A 26,919-nucleotide genomic window follows, 5' to 3' on the forward strand; every position below is an offset into this window, starting at 1 on the left:
GTCCTTATGACTCTTGTCTTACTAAATTGCCAGTTAGAGTAATGTGAATGTAGTTATACAACACGGTCTTTTCCTTTTTAGGTATTATTTCATCAAGCATGTTCCACCACTAACAGAAGAACAACTCAATAGGAAGCCAGCTCTTCCACTGAAAACAAGAAGCACACCAGAATTCTCTTTAGTTCTAGACTTGGTAAATATATTTTTAGACATAAAAGGCAGCATTTGCATAAGTAAAAAGAGCTCTGGTGGGATATAGGATTTACAGGGTATTTGCAAAGGTTTTACAAATTTAAAAATAGACCAAGTTGGAAAAAAAGAAGTTGAAGGTGCTAAGAAACTATCACTGAATCACAGGAATATGATTTTACTGCATTTGTTGTGTGATTCATTGTTTTTCTTTAAAAAAAACCAGTCATCGAAACATTAATCTTTTTGAGCAGAGTGTTAGCTGACTCTCTCTAGGGAGCCTTTGTAAGGATTTATGGGGAAAATTCAGTATCACCTGTACTTGAGCAAGTACTGATAGAGAATGATCTCAGTGCATGTCATTTAATTCATAGAGGACTCGTCTTATCAACAGTACAAAAAATCCATTTAAAGATGTTTATGAAGCATATTCTTTAGAATTATTTGTTTTTTCTCTCTCTCAATCGTAGAATCATAGAAAAATAGGGCTGGAAGCACCCTGTGGAGGTCTTGTAGTCCAGCCCCCTGCTCTGGCAGGATCATCCCTATCCAAACCATCTCATACAAATCCTCGTCTAACCTAGTCCTAAAACTACACCGTCCACCTTGTCACCCAGCTACAAGGCATAGCAGCTTAACCGGCCACAGGATTAGCCTTACTGCTGCAAGGGTTGTTAAAATATACTCAGTAGATCCAAGGAAAAGGGCCATGCCCCCTACCACCTGAAGAAGGCAAAATCTTCCACAAGCTCTACTAATCCCGCCATGGGGTAAACTTCCTTCCTGACCCCAAATGTGGCAATCAGTCTGACCCTGAGCAGAGGGGCAAGACCCTCTAGCCAGGAACTTCCAGGTATTAGTTCATTTTGATATAGTTAAGTGATATAATTGGATAATTCAGTCATTGTGTATATCCATGTTTAATTCATATATCGAAATTCAAGTCTTTTAACAAATGGAAGAAAGCAAGAAAGAACTTTAGGGAAAGTAATGGGATACTGTATACCAAATGAAAGTTGTGGTTCCGACATTATTGATGATTCCTGTCAACCGTGTGAATTGACTGAGAGGAACAGCATGAATTGAATGAGAGGGTTGTAGTCATCTACAGAACCAAACGTTCTCTCTCGGGATTCCTTCTGTCTGTCCAATAGCTCCAATTACAACAGAAATAAATTCTATAATGAGCTACAATCAGAATTCAGTTTGCCAAATATGAGTGTATTTTGCCCTTCAAAAAACGTAAAGAAGCAAACAATTACTTATCACCAAAACTTTTCATGTTAGCATTATCATCTTTTTTATCTTTTCTAGGATGAAACATTAGTGCACTGTAGTCTAAACGAGCTAGAAGATGCTGCACTCACTTTTCCAGTTCTTTTTCAAGATGTCATTTACCAGGTAATTAGACATATGTAAGCTGTGTGTGTGTGCTTCTTTGTTTGAATAACTGAACAGTTACTATGCATACTTATATTCTTGTCTAAGGAGAGAAACATTGTTTGGCATCTGTAAACAGCTTTCTGGGTTATATGCTGCAGTTTCGAAATTTTAAAAGGCAGGTCATGGTGCATTAGAAATGGAATATTGTCTACATGGTATTCTTGATTAGGAATAACAATCTCTGTAATCATTTATACAATAAAAATCCCTTTTCGCAGCAGTCTTCTATTGCAGACTTTCTCCTTACCAGCAGGTGGAGGCAGGAACATTGAAAGTTTAGGCACTGCCATTTCCCAGGTAACAGCTTGCCACAAACTGTTAACTTTCTTCCTTGCTTGGGGCAGTCAGTCTATGCTGGCTGATCAGTTCTTACTGTGAAAAAGGCTGATTGTCAGAGCCTGTTAGCCAGCTTCTGTTTGAGTAGTTAGCTTTGCTACCTCCTTTGCCTGTAATGGTTCTACCTCTTCAGGCCCAGCTAGATTCTGCTTGGTGATTAGAGTGACTTGACTATCTTGTGGAGACTGCCAGATTGCCATTTGTCCTGCTTCAGGAAGTATTGTTAGCTTTAAATGTTTTACGTTGACATACCGTAGAGGAGCAAGCGTGGGAAGGAGATCTGTTCCAGCAACTGCCAAAGATGCTGCACTGACCCAGGCTGTTGTTCTCAGGTCCTTTTGTGTGATGTACCTGGGAGTAGCAACAGCTTCCCCTCCATGTAGTTCGCACGATATTGGACCCCTCTGTAGTAGCTTTGGAGAATGAGCCAGTCATCAGACACCTTAAAAGGACACTTGTCCAGGTATTTTTCCTAATTTTAAAAATGTTTTTCTTCATTGTTGCATATAAAAACCCTTGAAATTTTGAAGCTGATTTTTTTTTTAAATGGTTTTCTAAACTTATCTCTTTGGTGACTGACGAGCTCAGTTTCCTCCTGGATGAGTGGGGAAGGAACCTTCGAGTTAATTCTTTAGAGGTTCTTGCCATTGATGTTAGAAGCAAATAGATTATTAAAACCTATTTTCTTCCTCCCCTCTCTCAGGGGATCTTAATCAGATGTGATTATTTTCTGGCTATAACCATGGTCTTTTGGTGGTATGTTTAACTGAGAGTAGCTGTTCGGCAACTAGGATCTGGTTCAAAGGCAGTTGAAATCAATGTAAGGCTATATTACAAGTTTTCTGAATATAACAACATTGTACTTCGTTTTTATCTAATAAAGTGGTGATGCAGTTTCTTAACCCAGGATTTATTTTATATCAGTTGCTTCCTAAGTTTAGAACTATAGCTTCAGAAGATAGATTTGAAAAGGACAGCCAGTGTCTACCTCAAATTTATCCTTCAGGTTTTCTGGATATCTTTTTATTTTATTGTGCTGCTTACACATTTGACCTGGCAAGTCGGAAACATCCACCTCTTACAGAAAAGTAGGGCTGGACGGGACCTCAACCCCCCCCGTGTTTGAGGTCACAGACAGTAAGCAGAAGATGTAAGCTGTCAGGGGTTTAGCTCTAACCAGAAATTGTTTAATTAATTAAGGCTGTGAATAAAAAATGTTATACTCTTCAGAAAACCACTGAATGGAAGCTGACTGTTGCATACCGTGTTGGGTTTTCTGTATAGACAGTAGTTATTTCATCTGCTTTTGAAAAGCCTTTCTTCCAGTTCTCAATTTGGTCATCTTGTCTGGGACAGGATTTATCTGAATTTCATCTATAGACGCCCTCATTGTGTTGGCTAGGCTCTCCCTAGTATGTCCTCCTGCTGGCAAGTAGGAAGTAGACACAAAGTGAGCAAAGTAGGAGAATGCACATTTATTACACATGTATTTTATCAACTACAGCACAATATAATACTTCAGGTTGTCAGAATGTTTTTCTATTGGTCTCTGAACATCCAACACCCTCCATTAAACACTTCCAGAAATACTGTGAAATGATTAATCAAAATCTCACATTTTTTTCTATGACTCAAACCTGACTTGGTGCTGCTTCTGGTACAGAATGACTTTGTTCTCTCATATCCGACCTGAATAATAATTCTGCAGATGAGTTCCATACCATTACAACATCCCTGGGCACTAGAAGCCCAGGAACCAGTATTTTTGCAGTAGTTGTAAGGGCAGGTGTGCCCTTTGAAGGATATTGCAAAACTGGCTACCACCATGTGCTGTAGCAGCAAGGAACTAGTTTGCTTAGACTCTAAGGGTGTGTCCAGACAAGTGTGCATGTGCAGTTTGCGATGCTGCAGACCTGTTTGTGGGACCACAAACATGAAGGTGTTCACCGCATTGCTAATTTGCAGCACGGCGGGTTTTCTTGACACTGGGAGATCCTGGTGCCAAAAACAAACGTGCCAGAAAAAGGCAGTGCAGTGTGTGTGGTTGCAGCATATGCCACCCGAAATCGGAGCCTGGCCAGCCAGAGCCATGCTTCACTGCTGGTCAGGCTCTGCATGCTGGGATTACTGCTGCTGAAGCCCTGGGAGGCCCCCAGGACCCAAGTAAGGGTGCTGGCCCCCAGCCTCCCCTACCCCACCTGGGGCAACTTGCCACACAACAGAGCACATGCAGGGGAGTTCCCGGGGATCGTTCTTCCCAGGGAAGGTATGTTCCCACTTGTACGGATGCGTCCTAGGTGTCTGATCTTAAATGTACCTAGAGTTCCACTGACATCTGCCATAATACGCTTTCAAGCCCGGTGGCTCAGTTCAGCCCATGGTCACATCAGTAATTATAAGTAACAAAGGGCTGTTTTAAATAAATCTCTCTAAAAGTAGTACGTTTTAAATGAATGTTTGCACCTCAACATTGACAGCACAGACAAAAAGTGTTGTTCAGTGGTTTGAGCACAGGACAGTGCTTAGAAAATTTCTACCTTATATAAATCCTGGTCTGGCAGAGACTCTTTGTATCCTGCCTTAGTTTCTGCATCTGTAGAATGGAGATATTAATACTAGCCTACTTCACACAGGTGTTGAGTGGGTTGGTTGGCTTGCAAAATGTTTTCTTAGTTTAAGTTTCCTGCATACTCATGTTAGGTTGCATTCCTTTAGTTCGTGTTGGCTGTGTTCATTGAGGTGTTTTGAGTAGAAATGTTAAATAAAGTGATCTTAAAAATACTGTGTTGAATGTTACAGTGCATCCATCTGCAGAACAGGAGTAAACGGGGTAAATTTTTAGCACTAGCCTGTGGGGGCATTTATCTTGTAGCTTGGTTAACAGCAGTAAGTTTTGGTTGGCACAGAGCCACCCGTCCTAGAAATGAAGTGATCTCACTCCCTCTTCCATCCAGAGGATGTCTCCATCAAAAGGCAGGGTTTTCACTCTGTTCCTGTGCTCAACGGTTTTCTTGCTGATCATTCTGTTTCTGTCAGTACTCCGGCCTTTGTGACTCTTGGAAGATCTGATAAAACTAGTTGATAATAGCTGATCAAAAGATAGTATTTTACATATTTCATCCCACTTTAGCCAAACATAAATGGGCTAAGTCCATACTCTTTGAAGTGTGGCAGAGGTACCTGGCATCCAAACTCTCGAGGAAGAGGCAATCATCTTTTCTTAGACCAACGAGATAGTGAGGAAGAGGCGAAATCTTGCTTCCCTTTCTGGTGAAAGTGTTGCCCATCGGCTCCTCTAAAAGAGCAGCAAAACCAGGAGCCTTTCAGCCACTTGTCTCGGTCTTTGTCTATGATGGGCATCCACTAAGAGATCAGGAAGCAGACAGGTCGCTCTTCACTAGTCTCTGTAGACTCGCCCGTGAATTAGCGCCTGTGTGTTTCTGTCACTGTGGCGGTGTCAAACCTGAGATGAGTCCACATTATTTACCTTGCAAGCCCAGGGCTGCCGATGTCCACTGGGCTGCTGCTCTCAGCATTTCCTTACCAAACTTCAGAGCAAAGGTGATTTCTTTCAGTAAGAAATATTCATCTGAAGTTCAGCTGACACTGGATGTTCTTATTAATATTTAACCTGTTCGCGTCTATAGGACAAATCTAGCTCTTTATATAGCCAGGTTTCTGCTACATATGTTTGTTACGGTCTGTTTTCCAGGTAATTAAATAGATAAAAATATGGAAATGAGAAAGAAAATGAGGAAGAGAGTAAGTGGTTTGCTCTGTGTTCCAGCTAATTATAGAATTTTATTTAGGACAGGCTCCAGTATTTACGAACTTGCAGGATATTTTCTCTTACTCTTGTTATTTGTAATAACTCTCTAGAACTTTTTTTTTAACTGAAATCCATGTCCTTACCAGTTTTCTGCAAATCTTGCGTGTACATAATTGTTGCTGTTCAGTTGCTATCATTGCTTTTTCTATTAACAAAAATGACAGGAAGGCTTTGTGGGAGAATTTTAAAGTATTTTGATGGGGTAAGTGGATTTACACAGTTACATGACTTGTATCCAAGAAAAATGTATGAATTGCATAGCTCAGATATTAGTCTCCTTTTTGCCATTACTGGCTCCATTAGCTTACTAAAAGCATGTCCCATTCTTTAAAGAGAAATGTTAAGGATGTAACGATAACTAGGTAATAGCCTCTTTTTTCTGTATATACTTAAAATGTACTGGATATTGTTATTTCACAATGTCTGCTCTTTCCATCCTGTTTCCATTTGGAGTTTTGTAATAGAGTATTTGTGTCTTAAAAAATGTAACATATTCATTCTGCAAGTCCCCATAAAATATTTTCTTGAGTTCCGTAAGTTTTTTCAGTTGATTTATTTTCGTAAGGGTGATTTGTTTCAAATTGCTGTGTCAGGTAAAATAGATGTTTCATATATGCTTTTTTCCAAATTTGAGAAAAAGTTTAGACTAGATATATGGAAAAACTTCCTTTCCATATGGGTAACCAAAATCTGGAACACACTCCCAGCAGGGGTGCGGCAGTCGCCGTCGCTGGTGGTGTTCAGGAGGAGGCTGGACAAGCACCTCATTGAGCTCGTTTGAGCCAATGACCTCCTGCCCATGGCAGGGGACTAGACTTGATGATCTTACAGGTCCCTTCCAGTCCGTCTTTCTATGAGTGTATGAAATTAATCATTTGATGACATTTTCAATTGCCTTTGAATATAGTTTTTTTCCTTTAACCAAGAGTATCAAGTCTGACATCTGGTTTGAAAAATTCTAGTATAAATTGTCAAAAATTTGGTCTGCTCGTGAGTCTTCTTAAGTTATGGCACTAGCTGGAGGAGTACAAAGTAGCTATGCTGCTCTTTTTCACAGAAACATTTTTTCCATAATTATCTAAGTAATGGGTTAATATAGGCTCTTCATACTTCCTACGCAGTTGAAATTCATTCCAACCCTGTGCGTATGTTACAGGTCAGCATTTTTTTTTAGGACTAGTGGTATTTTTTTCTGCTTTCTTCACAGACTACACAAAGATTGAAGAATAATATTCTACAGCAAAGACTTCCATGCAAAGTAGTTCTCTTTCAAAATTGCTGCCTTCTGCCATTGTTCTCACTGAGACTACCCGTTCTCTTTTTACGCACAACCCCTGGGGGCACTTTGATGGAGCATTTGGAGGCGATGGCCATTTTGAAAGAGCATTTAAATTGAGCACGGTGCCTGTTTTGAAAGCATGCAATTCATTTGAGCCTCTCTAAAGTAGAGGATGTCATGCACCAGTGTCTGTTAACAAATACAGTAATGAAAAATAATGGCAGAGATTACTTTTAGCCATAAACGTTTCTTTCTCAGACTCAGCTGTTACATAAGACCTTCTCAGAGGAGGCAGGAGTCAAAGGGGAAACTAGATTGTGTGTGTGTGTATGCACATGTGCATACACAAAGAAAGGAAGTGGTATGGAAAGACGCTGAAGGTGGTGCGATGGGAGAGCAAATGTACACACGTTTCTGTGTTTTGGGAATCTTGAAGCAGGAAAGGGAGAATCTAAGATGTTAGCGGGAGAATGGAAAGGCAGGAAGGAAGAGAACTATGGGCTGAGTAGAGAAGGATATTGTTGGGATACAAAATATAGGGGCAGGTGTAAGACACAGAAAAGGAGAGATTAGACTGTGCAATCCATCTTTTTCGCTATGTTCTGATAGGAATTTCATACAAGATCATCTCAGCTGGCCCTTATGCTGTGACCACTTTATCCTGTACCAGGGTAGTGCAAAGCAGTAGCAACACATCAGTGAATCTGACCAAAACTCGTTAGAAACAATAGTTGCTAATGTTCTCTTTGGATTTCTTGTTCAATGTTCACATGTGAGATTTTAATGGAAAAAAACAAGAAAATACTTGTATAAAATCTATGTTAATATTAAGATAAAGTTAAGAGTACATATAGGAGTAAATTTGTGGTAACACATAAGGATGTTGCAGTTATCTCAAATCCAAGCAAGTAGACAATTAAAAGACATCCAAAGCCATGAAAGCATGGAAATGAATACTCAGGACAACCTAAACACTTAGCTGACAGTAGACTGGAGAAAATTATGATATGTTTTAATCTGCTTAATCTGGGTTCACAATCACTAAAAAGCCTTAATCATAAATTTAATTATATGGTCATTGTAATCACCACAGAGCAGAATTGGGGGTGTTTGGGGGTGCTCTGGCAGCATTTTCATGCTTGAATTTGAATTTCCTGTATGTTTAGCTGAATGCCCTTGTTTTAAAACTCCTGGGTCTCAGATAAACAAAACATCCCTGTAATGTATTGGTTACCATTTTTAGGATAAGTGAAACAGCAGCAACTAAGCTAGAAATGTGTGTAGAAATGTACAGTCTGTATTTTACTGGATCAGTAATTAATGAAGTTTCTTGCTTGTCATGGCTGGCTCTTAGTGCAGGCATGGGCATTATCGTATATTCGACTGGAGATCGTTTTCTTCTTAGTAGGCACTCCTGGAGCATTGGCAGATGCGTTGCAGCTTTGCCAGGAGAGTTTTGTAGCTGAGGGCTTGAGATGGTGACTGCACGTTCTGAAATAATACGTAAGCTCTCTCCACTAAGGAGAAAAGGCTTGTTGCTGGCTGTGACTTGAAGCCAAAGCCCTCAAAGAAGCCTTAGATCCAGACAGTGCCACTTCTGTCCCTTCAATGTTAACAATTTATGGGTATCATTAACAACGTCTCTTATCACCTTTTTATTGTAAGAAATCAAGATGAAAGTCCCAGCAAAATGAGTATTTACCTAGGAAGGACTAATCCTTTAGGCCAGAGGTGTCAGACTCATCTGGCCTCACATGCAGTACACGCCTGTGCCAACCCCCAGGTCGTGAGCAGTGCCAGTGGTGCTGGGTGTAGCCCACATGCCACAGGCACCACAAGACCCGGAGCAGGGCCAGCACAGGACACGTACTGCATGTGGCATCCCGTGGGATCACCCCTTTTGCTACAGCACTAGGTCCAGCCCACGAGACCGGCTCCACATGCCACAGACAGTGCAGGGCTGGTCTGAGCCGTGAGCCAGATCACGCAGCTCCACGGGCTGGATTCAGCCCACACACCCCTGCTTCAAGCAACCACAAAGAAAATCCTCTTGTAGTGCACACTACTTTCCTTCTGAGAGGAATGGTTAGACAACAGAGGTCATGCAGATCTTAGTGGGAAAAAACAATTAAAACGTGTATGATTAACAGTATAAATGATGCTCAGGAACTGCCTTCCCAACAAACTATAGGTTTCACACTCAGAAAGATGCCAGCTTTACTGGTTGAACGGTCCCACAGAAGATAAACAGTTCAAAACGAGTATGTTTAAATCTATCGGTAGCAACAGGTGACTTGAGTGCCACTTAATACCTCATTGCATGCAGGCTGTGAACTGACCTGCTCAACCAAAATAAGAGTTCCCAGGTTGCTTTTCTGTACCGTTTTTAATGAAATCTATTCAAAGCAACACCTTTCCACAAACGAGAACGACTTTGCACACAGCTAGGTTAGCTGATAAAGAAGGTAAGTAGAGGGTGTGATCATCCTTCTAGCCTGTTGTTGGCCTCAGTGAGCCTGGGGTCTGGTTTTCACACCTACTCATCTGTACTCCAGCCTTCCTTTTTCCACTGAAACTCCAATATCACATGGTCAGTGTGTGTGTGTAGGACCTCTCTGAAACGGTACCATGTTTCTAGGAGTCTCTTCTCTGGATTCAGTTCTAGATCTTCAGGGGTCAAGATGCTGCACTTGAGGTTATAATGGGTATTAACTTCAGTGAGATCTTTTTTTGCCTGTGTTCTGAAATAAACTGCAGACTCCTAAACCTCAAACTATACATTTCTCCTTAGGTTTCAATTGGATCCTGTGGATATCATTTCTCCCTTTCAAATGGTGGTCTGTGTCAATGAGATGGCAGGGCAGAGCGGCTCTTCCAGTTTGACCCCCCGTTCTTATTTCAGAATGCCTACGGGTCTTTGTCATCCAGGGGCACCTGAATTAATGGCATTTCGGCAAATGGCCAGGCCACTTAGCCGGACACTGACAGACACTAGCTTGTAACTGGATGGGGCAGCCTGAGTGGTGCAACCTGCAGTAGATTAGTTGGATCAAAATTGAAAAATTCAGTGTTTAGTTAAAAAATGATCTGGTTCCCATTTTTTAATTTAAGAGCTTTCTGTCTGGATCCAGTTTTCCAGTGAAATTGGTTACAAGAGGACTTTACCATTTTACATATAGAAGATGTTATTGATGTCACTTGCAAAGTATTTTAAATATCCGTCATAACTCAAATATTACTGTATCCTTATTATTCATGGTTTTCAGAATGAACATGTTATTTAATAATCCGTGCAGACTGTCTTAGTTAAACTGTCCCTTCTGAACTGCTGTATATTTTGAACCTTTAAATATTTATTTAACTCCATCTTTGCTTTAGGTTTATGTGCGGTTAAGGCCATTCTTCAGAGAATTTCTGGAACGTATGTCTCAGATTTATGAGGTAACGATACTTGGATATCTCCCTTAAAGTTCTTCTTGTATTATGTATACACATATTTATATCTTGAAAAGTAATTATTTTCTTCTTTAATTTATAGATCATTCTTTTTACTGCTTCTAAGAAGGTATATGCAGACAAGTTATTGAACATACTTGACCCTAAAAAGCAACTGGTCAGGTAAACTTGATTAAAAACTATTGGAACTATCTATATTTAGGTTAAGCAGTTTATATTTCATATTAGATCTGGAGATATTCCTCTTACCTTTTTAAAAAAGGTCCTTCCATGGAGATTCACTACGATGGTATTCACCTTGTCAGTGCCCACCTCCTTCAGTTAACATTTGTAAAAATAATCCCTTAGGCAGATCCAGACAAGCGTGGGTGTTTGTTTCTCCAGCACACCTTGAGCACCTGCTGCGCGTCCTCAGGGAACGTGCGTGCCACAAGCGCTCGGACGTGCTGGGTGGGGTAGGGGCCTGGGGCCAGCAAGGGAGCCGCATGGGGAATGCCTGGATGTGCGGTGTGTGGCACTGCAGACCCATCTCTGGTGCCACATACCGCATGGCCGTGCTTGGCTGGATGCGGCCCTAGATTTGTTTAGGAAACATAAACAGATGCTTTTAGATGCATGTGCCTATTGTTTTTAATCAACATTTGAATTTGTTATGATGAAAGTCTCTAAGAATCTTAATGTGCATACTGTGTGCAGGAATTAAAAATGTTGGTGCAATCTTTTCCACAAATCTGTGGGAGACGATGTGGTTACTCACTTTTAATGACTTACATAATCTTTCAGTGAATTAATGGGAGAGAAACACCATTTTAAACAACTTTTCTGGCATGTATTTTTGTCAAACTAATAGGAGTATTTGCTCATCCTCATAGAGAAGAGACCTTAAACTCTGCAAGGAACAGTGCCGTACTGTCAAGGCAGAGGAAAGCTGACAGCATAGACCAGAATTGCCAAGTTAGGAATGCACAATTGTGTGAATATATCTATTGGTGTCTGTTGTAAATGCAGATGCAGGAGATGTGTGCACAAAAAGATACTTGCATGTATACAAAACAAGAATAATAATGCACTCCTAACATCGGTCTTCTCTAGCTCAAATATTTATGAGCCAGGAGCATAATTTTAAGTTTTGTTTGTGGAACAGGGTATATATAATGAAATGGCTGGTGCAGCCAGACTGTATTCTACAAGCCTGTGAGTGGATTCATGTGATACATGAATTCACTTATGATTCGTGTGCCACCAAAAAGCTGATATGAAGGCATGATTTGTTTTGCTATTATCCTAAAGATAAACTTATTGGACACTCCACACACACGACTCAGAATCTAAATATAAAATCATTTGTCACTGAGCCATTCGTTTATTTTCCTCCAGAGCAACAGCAAAAACTCTGCCCCTTTGTGAAATGAAACATTTAAACAATTTCACAATTAAGCATGCAGCTTTTAAAAATGTTTACTTAAGAATCAATTTCTTACGTCCTTTGAAACACCCTCGGAGTATTTGCATCTTCATGAGAACATTTACAACTCAGATCGGTTTTGATTGTAACATCATTTTAGCGTGATTTCTGTTGGAAAAATTAATTCATGCTGTAGGTGACATACTAATGAAGCTTTGGTTGTATTTTAATATTGTTTTAATCAAACTGAATAATTTTATTCTATCCAAATGTTTCTTCTTCTTATATGCTCTCTCCATAATATATTGAAGGGAAGCAGGTTAATTGGAAAAAAGGCAGCTGATGGGATAATTTGGCCTTATGGCTTTTTTCTGAAGCTGTAATATGTAAAATAGGTTAATTGGCAATTCAGGTAACATCCATTTAACATTCCTTCTGTTCTGGCTTGTATGGGCTAGGGAAGCGGCGTGCCGTGCTGGCTAGAGCACAGAACCAGGAGCTGCCAGTGAGAGCTAACGGCGGACTTTGGGAAGTCACTGAGCTCCATTTGTGCCTCTGTGAACCCAGGCAGAAAAGTAGTAAAAAGTAGGAGCCTCCTGACAACCAGATGCTGCATCTGAGCATAGCTTTCCTAGCTATGGGAAAAGAATTGTTTTTGACCTCTTTTTAACGTTTTAAGCATTACATTCTCAGATAAACACATCCAAGTATTACTACGACTCCAACAGAAAGTTTTGTAAGATTGGCCTAACTGCTAGGTATTTTGATAGCATAAAAATAGACAAAATGGGCAGTTTTAAAGGAAACCCAAGTGTGCAAGAAGGAAAAATTAAGACTTTTTTGATTTGCACAACACTGAACAAAATTTGCTTTTCTCTGTGCAAAGTATTATTTTAAAACTTTACAAATTTTTTTTTCCCCTTTAACGTAGGCATCGACTTTTCCGTGAGCATTGTGTTTGTGTACAAGGAAACTACATAAAGGATTTAAATATTCTTGGTAGAGATCTTTCAAAAACTATCATAATAGACAATTCACCACAAGCCTTTGCCTATCAGGTAAGCTTTTTGCAGTAGCCAAGCCTTTTATATTTGGGAAAAGTCTTCTCTGAAGAAACAGATGATCAGATTAATAAAACCTGCTAATTTAACTTGTAAATTAAGAAAACAGTAGGTATAAACATGTGCCTAATGCCCTGGTACTATTTGCCACATTGTGAATGTTTTTCTAGCTTTTCTTAATCATTTCGTTCCAGAAAATCATAGAAATTTCAGTCTGTTAATCTGTCCTGGGCTGAATTCACAAAATACATCTTTCAGCATTAGTAGAATGGTTTTGAACAAACCTTCAGCTGACATGAGATGCATCATTTTCAAATGCTTATAGTAGAGATGTTCAGGTTATTCCCCAGGATTTCAGGATGATATTTGGTGCCTGGACTAATCGCACAGAATATTACCGTTACATGGATGTGGAGATGTGCAGGCCTCAATCTCTGACATCCTGTCTGTAATACAAGATATAACTGGTGTTGGCAGCCAATCTCTCTCAACTCTTTCCAGCACTAATTCAAAAGCTAGTGATGACAGTTTTGTCCTGCTTGTGTTTTTACCCTTAATTCAGGGGACCTACCGCTGACAGCTGATGTCAGTAGGATTCAGTTTCACGGAGTAAGTGGGATTTACAAATCAAGGTCCTGATTCAGCTTATCCTGATAGACATCTGTGGAAGGAAAGAAATTTCACAGATTTCAAAAGGGATTGGATCTGGACTCCTAATAAATGCATGACTCTGCTGTCCAAGAGAAGCCCTGGATTTCATGTGTCTGGTCCGGTGGTAGCATTCTTGTTTGCCACACAGGAGACTTGGGTTCAGTTCCTGGACACGGATGTTTTCCCTGCCTCAGGCAGGGCGTTGGACTAGATGACCTCTGGAGCTCCCTCCAGCTCTGTGACTCCGATAACTCAGTCCTCTAGGATGACTTGAGTATCTGGTTCAAGTAGCAACACTCAGGTGTGCAGCTAGAAACTGCCGTCTAGGCGCACAAAGGGGATTGAATTCCCCCTCAGGCACCCGGGAAATCTGTAGGCACCTCTGCTTTGGCCAGAGAAGTTACTTAAGCACCTGAAGTCCCAGTACTGTGCGTGCCCAGACTACTGCTTGGCTGAACTGAGTGTTTCACTGTGTATCTGATATCTCTAGGATTCAGTGTGCATCTCTGCACTGAAGTCTGCTGTGTGGCCTGATCCAGTTAGCACGCTTAGGGAGCACCTCTCGCACACCAGCAGTATGGAGTTCTGCCACTAGTATAGCAGCTGTGCTTTGTGGTTTCAGAAATATGGCATCCCCCTGTTACCTAACTGTCTCCTGGGTACAGTACTTACCCAGGAAGGTAGGAGATCTGGTTCCTAGGCCCGATTCTGTTTGAGGATGAATCTAGATCTCCTAGAAAAGTGCCCTAAGCACCAAGCTATAGGAGAGGCTGAGTGCATTCATCACCTGTCCTGTGGATCTATACCCCTGTACCTAAAGAAGGAAAGGTTCCTGGGATAGGAAAGTGAACACACAAGGAAGCATGACTTCCCAACTCAGTGATTATTTGAGAGCTTTGGGTTAGAGCCTGTGCTGCCAGTATTGTTGGCATATTTTTATCTGGTGACTAGTAATGCAAAATGCAAAAATAATCCCCACACCCTGCATAGAGGACTCAGGCACTCAACTGTCCCACATCCAAGTGCCCTTTTAGATCTGGGCACAACTACAGATTCATTTCCTTCATAGTTTATCTTTTAACCCAACCTTACCTAGCCACAGTATGAGAAGTAGTGTGATTGGATCCTAGATATTGTGAATTAAAAGGATAGTTGTTGCTCTTTAGACTAGTCTATTTGGTTTTGAATAATTTTTATTCAATTTGATTCAAATTCAGTAAGCAATTGCCAAAATACAGATTTTTATCACATTTGTATCTCATTCATGGAAGTGGAAAAGGAGAGTAGTGGTTAGACTCAGGGTTGCTGCAGTTCGCAGTGGTTTTAGGAAGGTGCAGTGTTTGGACATAGATTTTTCTGAATACTTCTGCGCCTTTCAGTCCAGCAGAATTAATTGTAGATTTTGACTAGCCTTCCGTTTACACTAGAACCAAATGATTTGCAAGTAGATTTTAAAATACATTTTAGAGTAAGCGTACCATATTTTCTTACGTACAACACGCATCCTTCCCCCCAAAACCAGCTGCTGGAAATGAGCATGCATTGGATGTGGGAAACGCAGTAAGAGCAGATTTCATAGTTTCTAGGGTCGGAAGGGACCTGAACAGATCATCTAGTCCGACCCCCTGCCGTGGCAGGAAAGAGTACTGGGGTCAAACGACCCCAGCAAGGTGTTCATCTAACCTCCTCTTAAACACCCCCAGGGTAGGGGCCTGCACCACTTCTCTTGGAAGCTGGTTCCAGACCCTAGCCGCCCTGACTGTGAAGTCACGCCTCCTGATATCTAACCTAAACCTGCCCTCTGCCAGCTTGTGACCGTTATTCCTGGTCACTCCTGGCGGTGCTTGGGGGACAGGGACTCCCCCAATGCCTACTGGTCCCCCCTGACTAGTTTGTAACAGGCCACAAGATCCCCTCTCAGCCGTCTCTTGTGGAGGCTGAACAGGTTCAGGTCCCGTAGCCTCTCCTTGTAGGGCCTGCCCTGCTGCCCCCTGATCATGCGAGTGGCCTCCTCTGGCCCCTCTCCATGCTGTCCACATCCCTCCTGCAGTGCGGCGCCCAGACCTGGATGCAGTACTCCAGCTGTGGCCTGACCAGTGTCGCATAGAGGGGGAGGATCACCTCCTTGGACCTGCTCGAGATGCATCTGTGGATGCACGACGAGGTGTGGTTGGCCTTCCTGACCGCTTCCCCCACACTGCCAGCCCATGTTCATCTTGGCATCAGTGATGACTCCAAGATCCTTTTCTGCCTCTGCCCTGACGAGAAGGGAGTTCCCCAGCCTGTAGGTATGGTGCCGGTTGTTCCTCCCCAGGTGCAGCACCTTGCACTTGTTGGTGTTGAAACCCATCCTGTTCTCATCCGCCCACCCCTGTAACCTGTCTAGGTCTGACTGCAGCCTATTCCTCCCTTCTGGCGTGCCCACATTCCCCCACATCTTGGTGTCATCAGAAAATTTGAACAGGGTGCTATTTATCCCTCGTCCAAGTCACTGATGAAGATGTTGAATGAACAGTGCGGGCCCGAGGACCGAGCCCTGGGGGACCCCACTGCCCACGTCCCTCCAGGTCGAAAATGACCCATCCACCACCACTCTCTGGGTGTCGCCAGTTGGCGACATGTCTGATTGTGTGGGTGTCGACACCACAGCCCCCAGTTTCTTAATAAGAACAGGGTGAGACACAGTGTAGAAGGCCTTCTGAAAGTCCAGGAAGACGATGTCCCTGCATCTAAGGATTTGGTGATCTGGCCACCAGGTTGGTCTGACAGGACCTGCCCCTAATGAACCCGTGTTGGTTGCCCTTAAGCATGATCTACCCCGCTGGCCCTTCATGGACATGCGCCAGAATAATTCTCTCAAAAAGCTTGCCCAGGATCAAGGTAAAACTAACTGGCCTGGTTCTCCCACTTACTGGTGAAACTGGAAGTAAAATCTGTAGCAGTCCCCAGGGAGCAGAACAAGGAGGATCTGCTTCGTGCCTGCTGCTAGTCACTTAGGTCCCACAGGGTGAGAGCTTGTATTTTTCATTGTGCCCTCTGAAAAGCAGGTATGGCAGGGCATGCTGTCCTGCACGTTAGAGAGCACAGTGCTCAGTGATAGGCTCTGCTTTGCATAAAGGGTGCCAGAGCTCCAGTCATCTTTTTCAAGAAATTAAACGATTAAAATGAACAACATATCTGTAATTTTACTTTAGCTTTCAAATGGAATTCCTATAGAGAGCTGGTTCATGGATAAAAATGACAATGAACTCCTAAAATTGATTCCTTTTCTGGAGAAACTTGTAGAGCTGGTGAGTATTTCATTTATTCACCTTTTTTCAAATGCATTCTAGGTAACATTTTCACAAGTGCCTAAGTGATTTAAGATGCCAACTCACCGGGATGCTAACTCACTTAGGCTCTCATACCAGTTCTGTCACTGACTGTCTGCGGAGCCTGTCCGTGACTGTCTCCTCTTCTGTGCAATGGGGATAAGTTACCTCACAGATTTGTGGCGAAAGTTAATTAATGTCAGACTCAAAATATAAATCCCTGTGTAAGTGTTACTATTTTATACTACCCCTTTTTGCATATTGGCCACTTACAGTCTGAATGGTAACTTGAGCTCATTGTGTTAAAACTTGTTGTTTTATTTTCCTCTCCAGAATGAAGATGTTCGACCTCACATCAGAGACAGATTTCGCTTGCATGACTTGCTACCCCCAGACTAAAGCCTTTTGTCAAGTTGCTGAAGGGGGAGAAAATGCAGGACCCTTTTGGACTAAAACAAAAAACATTGCCATTACTGTTGAAATTTTGCATTTTTGTACCCCGTCTTGCTTTTCTTATCTTTGGTGCCCAACAGTAATCAAGGGTTACAGAAAGAGACTTTATATATCTGAGGTCGAATACATAACAGTACAATACAGTAGGTAGGCTAGAACAGAAAAAGTCTTTAGAACTAGTGCGACTCCAACAAAATTTTTTTTATGTACAGGACATCTGCAGTTTATAAAGAATTCTGTTTCTGCCACCAGCAGTTTGACCTGTAGAAACACAGGATTTAATGATATAACAGAGATTGAAAATGGACTCTAATTTTCTCTCTGTTTGGTGCTCTAAGTGGGTTTGTAGCCACTTTTCTGTTACTTTAAGATTCTCATTTCAACAGGAATGGCCAGTAAAAGTTGTTTTATTTTCCTGTTAAGGTTTATAACCTTTTTACATTTTTGACCTGTATTAGATTTAGCATTTCATTATGCATTCCTTTTAGTTGAGGCGCTTCATAGTTTTTTCTGGAAATAGCCAAATTTTATTAGTTTTTTTTATTATCCAGTTGAATGGCGGTTTCCCTGCTTTGTCTGCCTGCACACTGTATATTTGTTTAAAAATATTCTCTAGTTTTAGTCCATGTAAGTTTCATTTAGAAAAACCTGCATTTATATTTTGTTTCTGTAATATTCTACTGTAGTTGAAATCTTTTCAAAAATCAAGAGACTGGCTAGATAAGAAAAAATATAAAAATTACTAATATTCAGAATATTTAAACCATTGTGATGGCATGGCTCTGGAAAGACAATACCTTGCAGTGGCACACACAGCTGATGGACAAGGAATACCTCAGACCACACTGTGCATGCAAATCTTGAAGGAGAATTGGTTTGGTCATCTGCTGGGTTTGATGCAGTTTCAAATACCGCTGCCTTCACTTTCCTCCAGGAATGAAGTATTCTGCACAGTTGCTCAGTATTTTAAGATGTTTTGCATGGGCTGACGGTGCCTCTGTTACACTGCTCGTTACAATCAGTTTCAAACTCTGTGTAGCAGCGTAGGTACCCGACAGTAACTATGCACAATCCTGTGGTACAGCACACTCCCATGCCACCCATGCAGTTCATATGCTATCATAGTGGTTTTCTATGCTATATAGAAATAGTCTTCAAGCCTTGGTTCTCTAATGCAGCTACCGCAAGAGGTTGATATTTTTATAATGGTGTGTAATCTCCTTTTCAGGAGGCTTTTTATGGAAGGTATAATTTGTAAAAGTTAGGATGCTTTGCCTCTCGACTGCATTAACATGCCACAGGCTCGGACTGTTTTTGTGTAAAAGATGTCACAGAACGGCACTTTTTCTAAAGAGAAGTTTGATATTTTGTATGCTTGTTAAGAAAGTACAGTATTGGAAATTAAAGGTGGACAACTGATAATTGAGAAGTATGTCAATTAATTTTTTATGTATATTACCTGTTTACTTGTACAATTTTATTGTACAAATTACATGCAGCTTCATTTTCAAATGAGTCCTTAAAATAAGGAAAAATCTTTTTAGGAAAACATTTAATTTTTGTATTTTTGATTTTAAAAGGCATGAGTTATGTCAACTTTTTCCAGTGTATTAATGAAGATTTTAACTTTTCATCAGGTTGAGTGTTTTCTTACTATATTATCTGTTGTGTATGTAGCTAGCACATTGTGTCACTGAACTGTTAAAAAATAGCATGTAGAGCAAGCCTGTTTCGTGGAAAATCCTTATTCATTAAAAAAAATCATCATGGCAGATTTTCTGCAAAAAAGTGAAAGCATTTGCAATTCAGAATACTGATTTTTTTTGTATTTAAAGAAAGGTATTTTGCTTGCAGGAAAGAAATACTACAGATTCATTTTAATGAGAATCTTTTAAATGTATTTATCTTTAGGGCATCTGGGCATCTTTACGCTGTTTGTCTTATGTCTTTATTGAAATAAAATGTACATAACATTACCTTTATATATGCTTTTGCGCAGACGTGTGAGCGCTGTAACCATCCCTGTTCCCTCCTGTTTTTTGTTAATGGGATCTGAAAATATTTATATATTTGAAAATGGCAAGCTTGTACTTGAGTTGCTATGAGGTTATCCAACAATTTTTAAATTAATTTTTTAAAATCTCGAACACAAATTAAGAGAGATTTTTTTAATGTAGTTTAACAATGAATCCCTGTTTAGAGTGGAATTTCTTCCAAATTGCTATAAATAATATATTGTAAAATATAAGGATTTTTTTTAATTCACTGCTGAATCTAACATAATGGAACTAGTTTGAATAAATAATTCATGGACATTCTCTATGATTCAAGATGGTGGCAAATGATTGCCATCTATTCGAATAGTTTCCCTAAGTGTTTGCATTCTAATTTATGACGTTTTTGAGTAAAACCATTACAAAATTGTTCTTTTTATTTAAGCCAAAGCATGCATTGCATTTTACAGACCTATCTGTGATTTCATATCACTGAGGAAAATTAGAATGTGATATTTTACAGTCTGGCTTCTAGTAAACGTAGGGAAAATGGGTGATTTAGTACTACCTAGATGCACAACAAAAATAATCTATACAGACTGCTCTGTAATACATATTAAATATTGATATTTTACTGTGCTGCGTCTGATCTTTATAATTTTGATTGTTTTTGCAGAGAGAATTACATTTTTTAATTTGTTTATAATGTCAAATATTTCTTTTCTAAATAATCTTTTATCTAGTCAGACTTTTTTGTTTCTTGTTTTTTATTTTACTGGATTCAAGGGGTGGAATAACAAGGCTTAAGTGCTACTCTGAATCGAGACTGCTGTTATACCTAGTTAATAGGTTTGACCCAGGATGTCAAATTTATCCAGGCCCCCACCCAGATCTGGACCGCAGGGCTGCTTATGACCCAGATGCACATTCAGGCCATGGACCATGTGTATGACACCTGTGGCTAGGCCAGTCATTTATTCTATGACAACCAAAAGTGACAGTGACACCAAGGGGCAGGGGGACGTTCAGTTTGGGCCCTCTTAATATTACCTCAGTGTTAAATTAACTTTACAGCTGTATCACTTATTCAAATTAAAAATGTTTAGATAATCTTTATGCACATTACACATGTAGACCCAGTATGGGTTGGGGGCTGACTGGCTGGGCAGCAGCTCTGCAGAAAAGGACCTGGGGGGTGACAGCGGGCAATAAGCTGAATATGACTCAGCAGTGTGCCCTGGTTGCCGCAAAGGCTATCAGCATCCTGGGTGCATTGGTCAGAGCGTTGCCAGTAGATCAAGGACAGTGATTCTTCCCCTCTATTCTGCACTGGGGAGGCCACATCTGGAGTCCTGTGTCCAGCTGTGGGCCCCCATTACAGAAAGGATGTGGACACATTGGAGAGAGTCCAGCGAAGGGCAAGATAAATGGTTCATGGGCTGGGGGACAGGACTGGTGAGGAGAGGCTGAGGGAACTGGGCTGATTTAGTCTGCAAAAGAGAAGACTCGGGGATTGACTAGCAGCCTTCAGCTCCCTGCGGCAGGGCTGCAAAGAGGATGGAGCTGGGCTGGTCTCAGTGGTGGCAGACGACAGGACAAGGAGCAATGGGCTCAAGCTGCAGCAAGGGAAGTCGAGGTTGGATATTAGGAAGACCTCTCATGAGGGTAGTAAAGCACTGGAACGAGTTACCTAGGGAAGAGGTGGAGTCTCCACCCTTGGAGATTTTTAAAACCCTGGTAGAGAAAGCTTTGGCTGGGATGTAGTTGGGGCTGGTCTTGTTCAGAACGGGTTGGACTAGATATGACCTCCTGAGGTCCCTTCAGCCCTTGTTTTCTCTGATTCTAGTTCCAAAGTAAAATCTTGGTGATTTCATTTGAAGTTTTGAATTAAATTTATAGTAGTAACAGTAGTTTATTTACAGCTTTCACTAAAGCATTATGGTAAAATAAACAATATTTAACGCTTACACTTTTTAGTGAAAGCATAAAATAAGATGATCCATTCTACCAGCCTACACCAAAATTAAAACAGCATGGTACATGATGATGGTGATACAAAAAATAAACTGAAGCAGTGGAAAAGCCAGCAGAGTTCCTATTTGATTTTGGCCCTTATTCTTCGTGCAAGTCTTGCAAATACATCTAAGGAGTATAGGACAGGCTACTAACTACTTGAATTGGATTTGTAATCCTTTTACATACTCTATACATGTTCTATTCTAGGTATGATTGTTCTTGCTTGCAACAGCAGAACTGGGAAGAATTTTTATAGCTGGAAATACATCACATACTTTTTGAATAATGCTTATACAGAAGGGTACCTGCCTTGCTTTTAATCTTTTGTTGGCAGTTTGCATTCAGTGCTTTCACCGTGTAGCTACAAGGAACAGGTACTCAAGCACTTCTGAAGGTCTGAATTCATGCAAACTGTGATCAGACATCCGCCAAAGACATGATCCTATCACAGTCCTATACCGTCAACCAAACATGCTAAGGACGCTCACTTCTTGGAGTCTGCAAGTCGGCAAAGCTCTAAGTAAGCGACTAAATGCTTGAAACATCAAATTTGTTTGGGATCTGACAAACATGCCCAAAGAAAGCATTGCTACCGTGGTCAGTCTGCATCCATGTCGCTTTATTTTTCATTCTGGTCCCAGCCTTCCTTGTAGCTTTGTATTGCTAATCACACTCTTTTACTGTTCTTTCTCTAAGCCCTTTTTATTTTGGTGAACTCCATTTGGTTACTGTAATTGCTCAGTTCCCCACAGGCACAGGCATGGAGCGGGAGCCAATGGGGGTGTGCACTGTGAGGGCAGCAACAGGGCTGAGGGGATGGGGAAGCTCTCAGTCTGCAGCCTGGCACTGTGGGGACAGAGAGCTCCCCCCATCACTTCAGCAAGGGGAGATGCTTCTCAGCCACAGGGCATCGCCCCAAGTCAGTGCTACTGAGTCAAGCTGTGATCCCAAGCTCCACGTGACCGGAAGCTGTCTCCCACTCTGGGACAACTCCCCAGAGCCCAGGCCTGACCCCTGGGGCTAGCACCAGGGGAACCTGGAGCTCCCCCTGGTTGCTGTAGGAGGGCAGAGAAGAGCAGGAGCAGACCATTGGGAGTAAATTTGCTCTTGATGTGGGTGCACAAGTTCCTGGGTGCAGTTTAACTTTATAGTGCATTAATTGCACATGTAGATGCACCCAGTGTAATGTAACTTTAAGATCTTAAAGATTACAGTAGTCCTGGCATGGGGCAGTACACTGCTCTGTTTCATCCCTCCATTCATGCAAAGCATTCCTACATCCAGTCAACAGTGGATCTTGCCTTCCGGCCTCCGGGTAGGATAGAGCCATCTGGCTTCCCTGCAGCCAGGTTAGGTGATGTGGTTGTAGCGCACTTATGCCTTGGTGATCTGTGCTGCTGCAGCTCCTCTGGCCTGTATCTGAGGACTGGGCCTAATAGTGAGGAGGCGCACCCTTCACTTTGTGCCATATTCCTTGTGAGTAAATGGGGCACCGTCTGGTAATCCCTGTTATAGAAGTTGGTCCTTGTTTAACTAGTAATGGGTTTTTTCATATAATGTTATTTTCCAAATTATTGTAATACAAAATAGTTAATCAAACTCTCATACGTAATGAGATGGAAGCCAAACACTAACACTCCTGCTACCAATTAAAAGACAAGTGACTAGCTATTTGTTGTTTTCCTGTATCTGTTCAGAGTGACACGGTGTGCTCCTGCATTCCCATCATGCCTCTAATTATAACTAAGACTTTGAAAGCTGTATTATTTGCCTAGTGCAGAGATTGCGTATATGTTTGTAGCAGAGGGGAGAGTCATCCACCTATTCTAAAATCAGTGCTGGGTATATGAAAACAATCACCCCCTTAACAATTCTTCAGCTAATTAACAAAGACAAGCTCAGAGGTGGATTATCGAAGGAGCTTTGGATCTTGACCCCATGCTCAACTAGGCTCCAAACAGTAAGGGAAGCAGAGGAGCAGCAAGCTGATTGCTCTTGGCCAACTACCTTCCAGGCTGGCTCCATTTCCTGCAGTAGAAGACGACAGACAAATATCTGTCTGGAGGAGAAGAATGTCAAAGCTTATTTATTTATTCAGAGGGAGGAGGATCATTTTTATACATTAGGTCTTTTATCTTAATCCATCTGACCATACAGTATTAGGAGAATCACTTGTATGGCACCATACGTTTGAATGATGTTTTATTACCTAGATATAAAACGTGGCACTTATAAAGCAAAGAAAAGATTCATGGCAAACAATTTCTTCCTTAACAAGGAATAATTGGAAGTCCAACCATTCTGGCCTACCTGGAAGAAGTGACACAGATCCCCTCTAGGTTTGCCCAAGAGCAAAAAATGCATCATTCCACTTGCTTCTGATATTGACATTTTTTTTTACAAAACTATATACGAGTCAGCATGTCTGATGGCAAACAGCTGGGTGCGCCACTGTGTACTGTATTACCAGTTATCTCTAGGGAGGAGGGGGTTTCTAGCATTAATAGCCATCTTTTTTTGGTGTTGAGGCAATGTGGATGGTGGAGATTTCTAGCTCTGGTCCACTGTTAAAGTCCATTGGTGTTTAGTAATCTGAATGATGCCACGCAAGCAGTCTTCATCTTGTTGGGTCCTATGGCACCTGTCCTGTGGTACAGAAGGGAACTGAGCACGGCACACAAAGTCTGCTGAAAGAGAAGTGATGCTCAGAACTGCCGCGTGGCTTCTACATACACTGCCCATCTGAAACATCACACGCCCTGTATTAAATACGGATACGTTTAACTGTTGTATCAGGGTTTTTAGTCTGTAGTAATTTTTCCAACTGATACTGAACAGTCAAAGCATTTCCTGGGTCTTCTTCCTGCAGAAGCCATTTTCTTCCAGGTATGCATTTCAAGTCACTTTTCAGGCTCTAAGGATCAGAGGACAAGAAGTTTGGCATGCAGTTTTATTTTAAGATGAGGTAATCTTGGAGAGCAAATAAGAAAAAACAAACATTTACTTTACCTGTTGAAATGGGGAAAGCTGGTCCCTGTAAATACACTGTGCACTGGAACACATTTATCTTTTATCAAACTGCCATGGGAAGGTTATGTAAGCTGTTCTGATTGTTCTAGTTTTCCAAACCAGTTTCAAATTAGGAAAGCATTAGTTCAACCTGAGACATAGTTGGGTCTACCAGACAGATTCAGTCTGTGCACCTTAGTTGCCTTTTCTGTAAGACAGGAATAACACTTAATTTTTCAAAATCAATTCGAAGCCCTTGGATGACATGTACTATATAAGTATTCATATTTTTCTAATAATTTCCCTCTGTATTTCATGGTGCTAAAATAAAACATGAGTATAGGTTAGGAGATGTCATAGCCAGCCCAATGGCTGAAAGGGACCTTGGGGTTATGGTTAATCACAAGATGAACGCAAGCCACCAGTGCGACACTGCAGCTAATAGCACACAAGGATGCATTAGTTGATGCATCGTGAGCAGGGCTAAAGAAGTGATACTTCCTCTCTGCTCAGCACTGGTGAGAGCCCAGCTAGAGTCCTGTGTCCAGCTCTGGGTGCTGCACTTCAGAAACAACGTGGAGAACCTTAAAAGGGTCCAGAGAAGGGCCACAAGAACCGTTAAGGGCCTGGAGGACAAACCTTATGAGGAAAGACTAAGGGATCTGGGACCATCCGGCCTGAGGAGAAGACTGGGGGGAGACTTGGTGGCCATCTCTAAGTAAGCAAGGGGTGAATATCAGGAGCTGGGAGAAAGCCTGTTCACTAGGGCACCCCCAAGGGAAGACAAGGAACAATGGCCATAAATTGTTAGAGCATGGTTTTAGGTTGGAGGCAAGGAAGAACTTCTTTATGGTAAGGGTGACCTGAATCTGGACTAGACTTCCCAAGGAGATGGTGCAGTGCCCAACCTTAGAAGTCTTCAAGAGGACACTGGACAGACACCTTGCTGGGATTATTTGACCTCAGCAGTACTCCTGCCCAGAGCAGGGGGGTTGGACTCAATCTTTCAAAGTCCTTCCAGCCCTGCGTTTCAATGATTCTATGTGGTCTCATACAGCTAACACCAGATAAAGCTTATGGCAGTGTATTTAAACTTGGTGGTGGCATAATTTAGTTTACATTGTACTTTTACTTCTCTTCCAGAGTACATAAACAGGCAACAGAAGAACATATGTATATTGACATCTTTTTTTCCTCCAGCTAATCAATCAGATCTTCACAGGATCCGCCAGTTGTTAAATAGAAGAATGATGGTTATCTCTGATTTTTTTTTTTTTTTACTTCAAAGGAAGAAGAGATTTTCTAGGTCTTCATTGTGTAAGAATTTTTGGTTATTTTTCATTCAATCTCTTGCTTCAAGTGATGCCAGGGAGGAAGCAGTAGTAAAACCATACATCTTTCTTCTTTAAAGCGCTATCAAAGAGCCATTATCTTTTCAAAAGCCTGGCAAGGAAAGTGAGGGCAAACATGATGTTTTCCTACACTCACACAACTATATTCAAGGAGAATCAGCCCCTTTAATGCAGCATTTATTTAAATGGCAGCCATGGGTTCAGTGCTATATAGCTGGTGCTTTAGGTCAGTGTTTGGCCTCTATTGGGCAGGAATTCAGGCCATACAGTTATAAGGGTTCCTTTAGTCCTTAAAGTTGGTTTAGAGCAGGGCTGTTGATTTGAAGAGAAGCTTGAGAGAGTCCAGAGAAGAGCCATGTGCATGATCAGAGGTCAGGAAAACAGACCTTACGACAACAGGCTGAGAGCCACGGAGCTCTTTAGCCTGGAAAAGCGTAGGCTCAGGGGTGATCTGGTGGCCACCTATAAGTTTATCGGGGTGACCACCAGGATCCGGGGGAACGTCTGCTCACCAGAGCGCCCCAGGGGATGACGAGGTTGAACAGTCATAAACTACTACAAGACCATTTTAGGCTGGACATAAGGAAGAACTTCTTTACTGTCCGAGCCCCCAAGGTCTGGAACGGCCTGCCATCGGAGGTGGTTCAAGCACCTACATTGAACACCTTTAAGAGAAAATTGGATGCTTATCTTGCTGGGATCCTACAACCCCAGCTGACTTCCTGCCCTTTGGGTGGGGCTGGACTCGATGATCTTCTGAGGTCCCATGTCTATGAATCTATGAATCTCACGGGGCTCCTGGGGGAGCCAAGATTTTAGTAGTGGAGCAAGTAGCAGCAGTAGCTAAACCCCATGGCTCCAGAGCCAACATCTGCTTAGGGAGTATGTGGGTTAATACTTCATTAGTTCACCCCGCTGCTGAAATCCCAGGTAAGGATCTCTGTTGGGGACTTGCTTCAGCAGTCACAGGGCAAGCATTGGCAGCATTAACCCATTCAACTCCCTAACCCAACATAGTGCCTCAGGCAGCCGCAGGCACTAACATCACTGCCACTGGAAGTGGGTCTGATCCAGCCCCAAGGATCTCTGTGGTCCTGATCTGTCCTGTGGGACCAAGTAAATGTGACACCCACCC

At 41.7% G+C, this 26,919-nt stretch overlaps 1 protein-coding gene and 1 long non-coding RNA gene across 3 annotated transcripts in view; one reads left to right on the forward strand and one right to left on the reverse strand.

The window, feature by feature from the left end:
• Positions 1-20,046, forward strand: part of CTDSPL2 (CTD small phosphatase like 2) — a 63,862-nt gene extending 43,816 nt beyond the window's left edge. Inside the window, exons 7-13 of the mRNA XM_090029357.1 lie at positions 82-193; positions 1,504-1,590; positions 10,455-10,517; positions 10,615-10,694; positions 12,869-12,995; positions 16,844-16,939; positions 17,294-20,046. Of these exons, the coding sequence (XP_089885483.1) occupies positions 82-193; positions 1,504-1,590; positions 10,455-10,517; positions 10,615-10,694; positions 12,869-12,995; positions 16,844-16,939; positions 17,294-17,359 (631 nt within the window). The 3' untranslated portion in view covers positions 17,360-20,046. The remainder of the gene's footprint in view (positions 1-81; positions 194-1,503; positions 1,591-10,454; positions 10,518-10,614; positions 10,695-12,868; positions 12,996-16,843; positions 16,940-17,293) is intronic.
• Positions 10,708-26,919, reverse strand: part of LOC149851988 (uncharacterized) — a 30,934-nt gene continuing 14,722 nt past the window's right edge. The window contains exons 2-5 of one of the 2 annotated variants that reach the window (XR_016439386.1): positions 13,570-13,659; positions 13,283-13,444; positions 12,014-12,105; positions 10,708-11,106 (exon numbers count right to left, since the gene is read on the reverse strand). This is a non-coding gene — a long non-coding RNA (uncharacterized LOC149851988). Of the gene's footprint in view, positions 11,107-11,872; positions 12,106-13,282; positions 13,445-13,569; positions 13,660-26,919 lie in introns of those variants that run through there. The other variant, XR_016439385.1, reaches the window with a different exon arrangement.

This window comes from Crocodylus siamensis, chromosome 15 (assembly GCF_052110815.1).
Source record: "Crocodylus siamensis isolate JL-2025a chromosome 15, ASM5211081v1, whole genome shotgun sequence".
NCBI classification, from domain to species: Eukaryota; Metazoa; Chordata; order Crocodylia; family Crocodylidae; genus Crocodylus; species Crocodylus siamensis.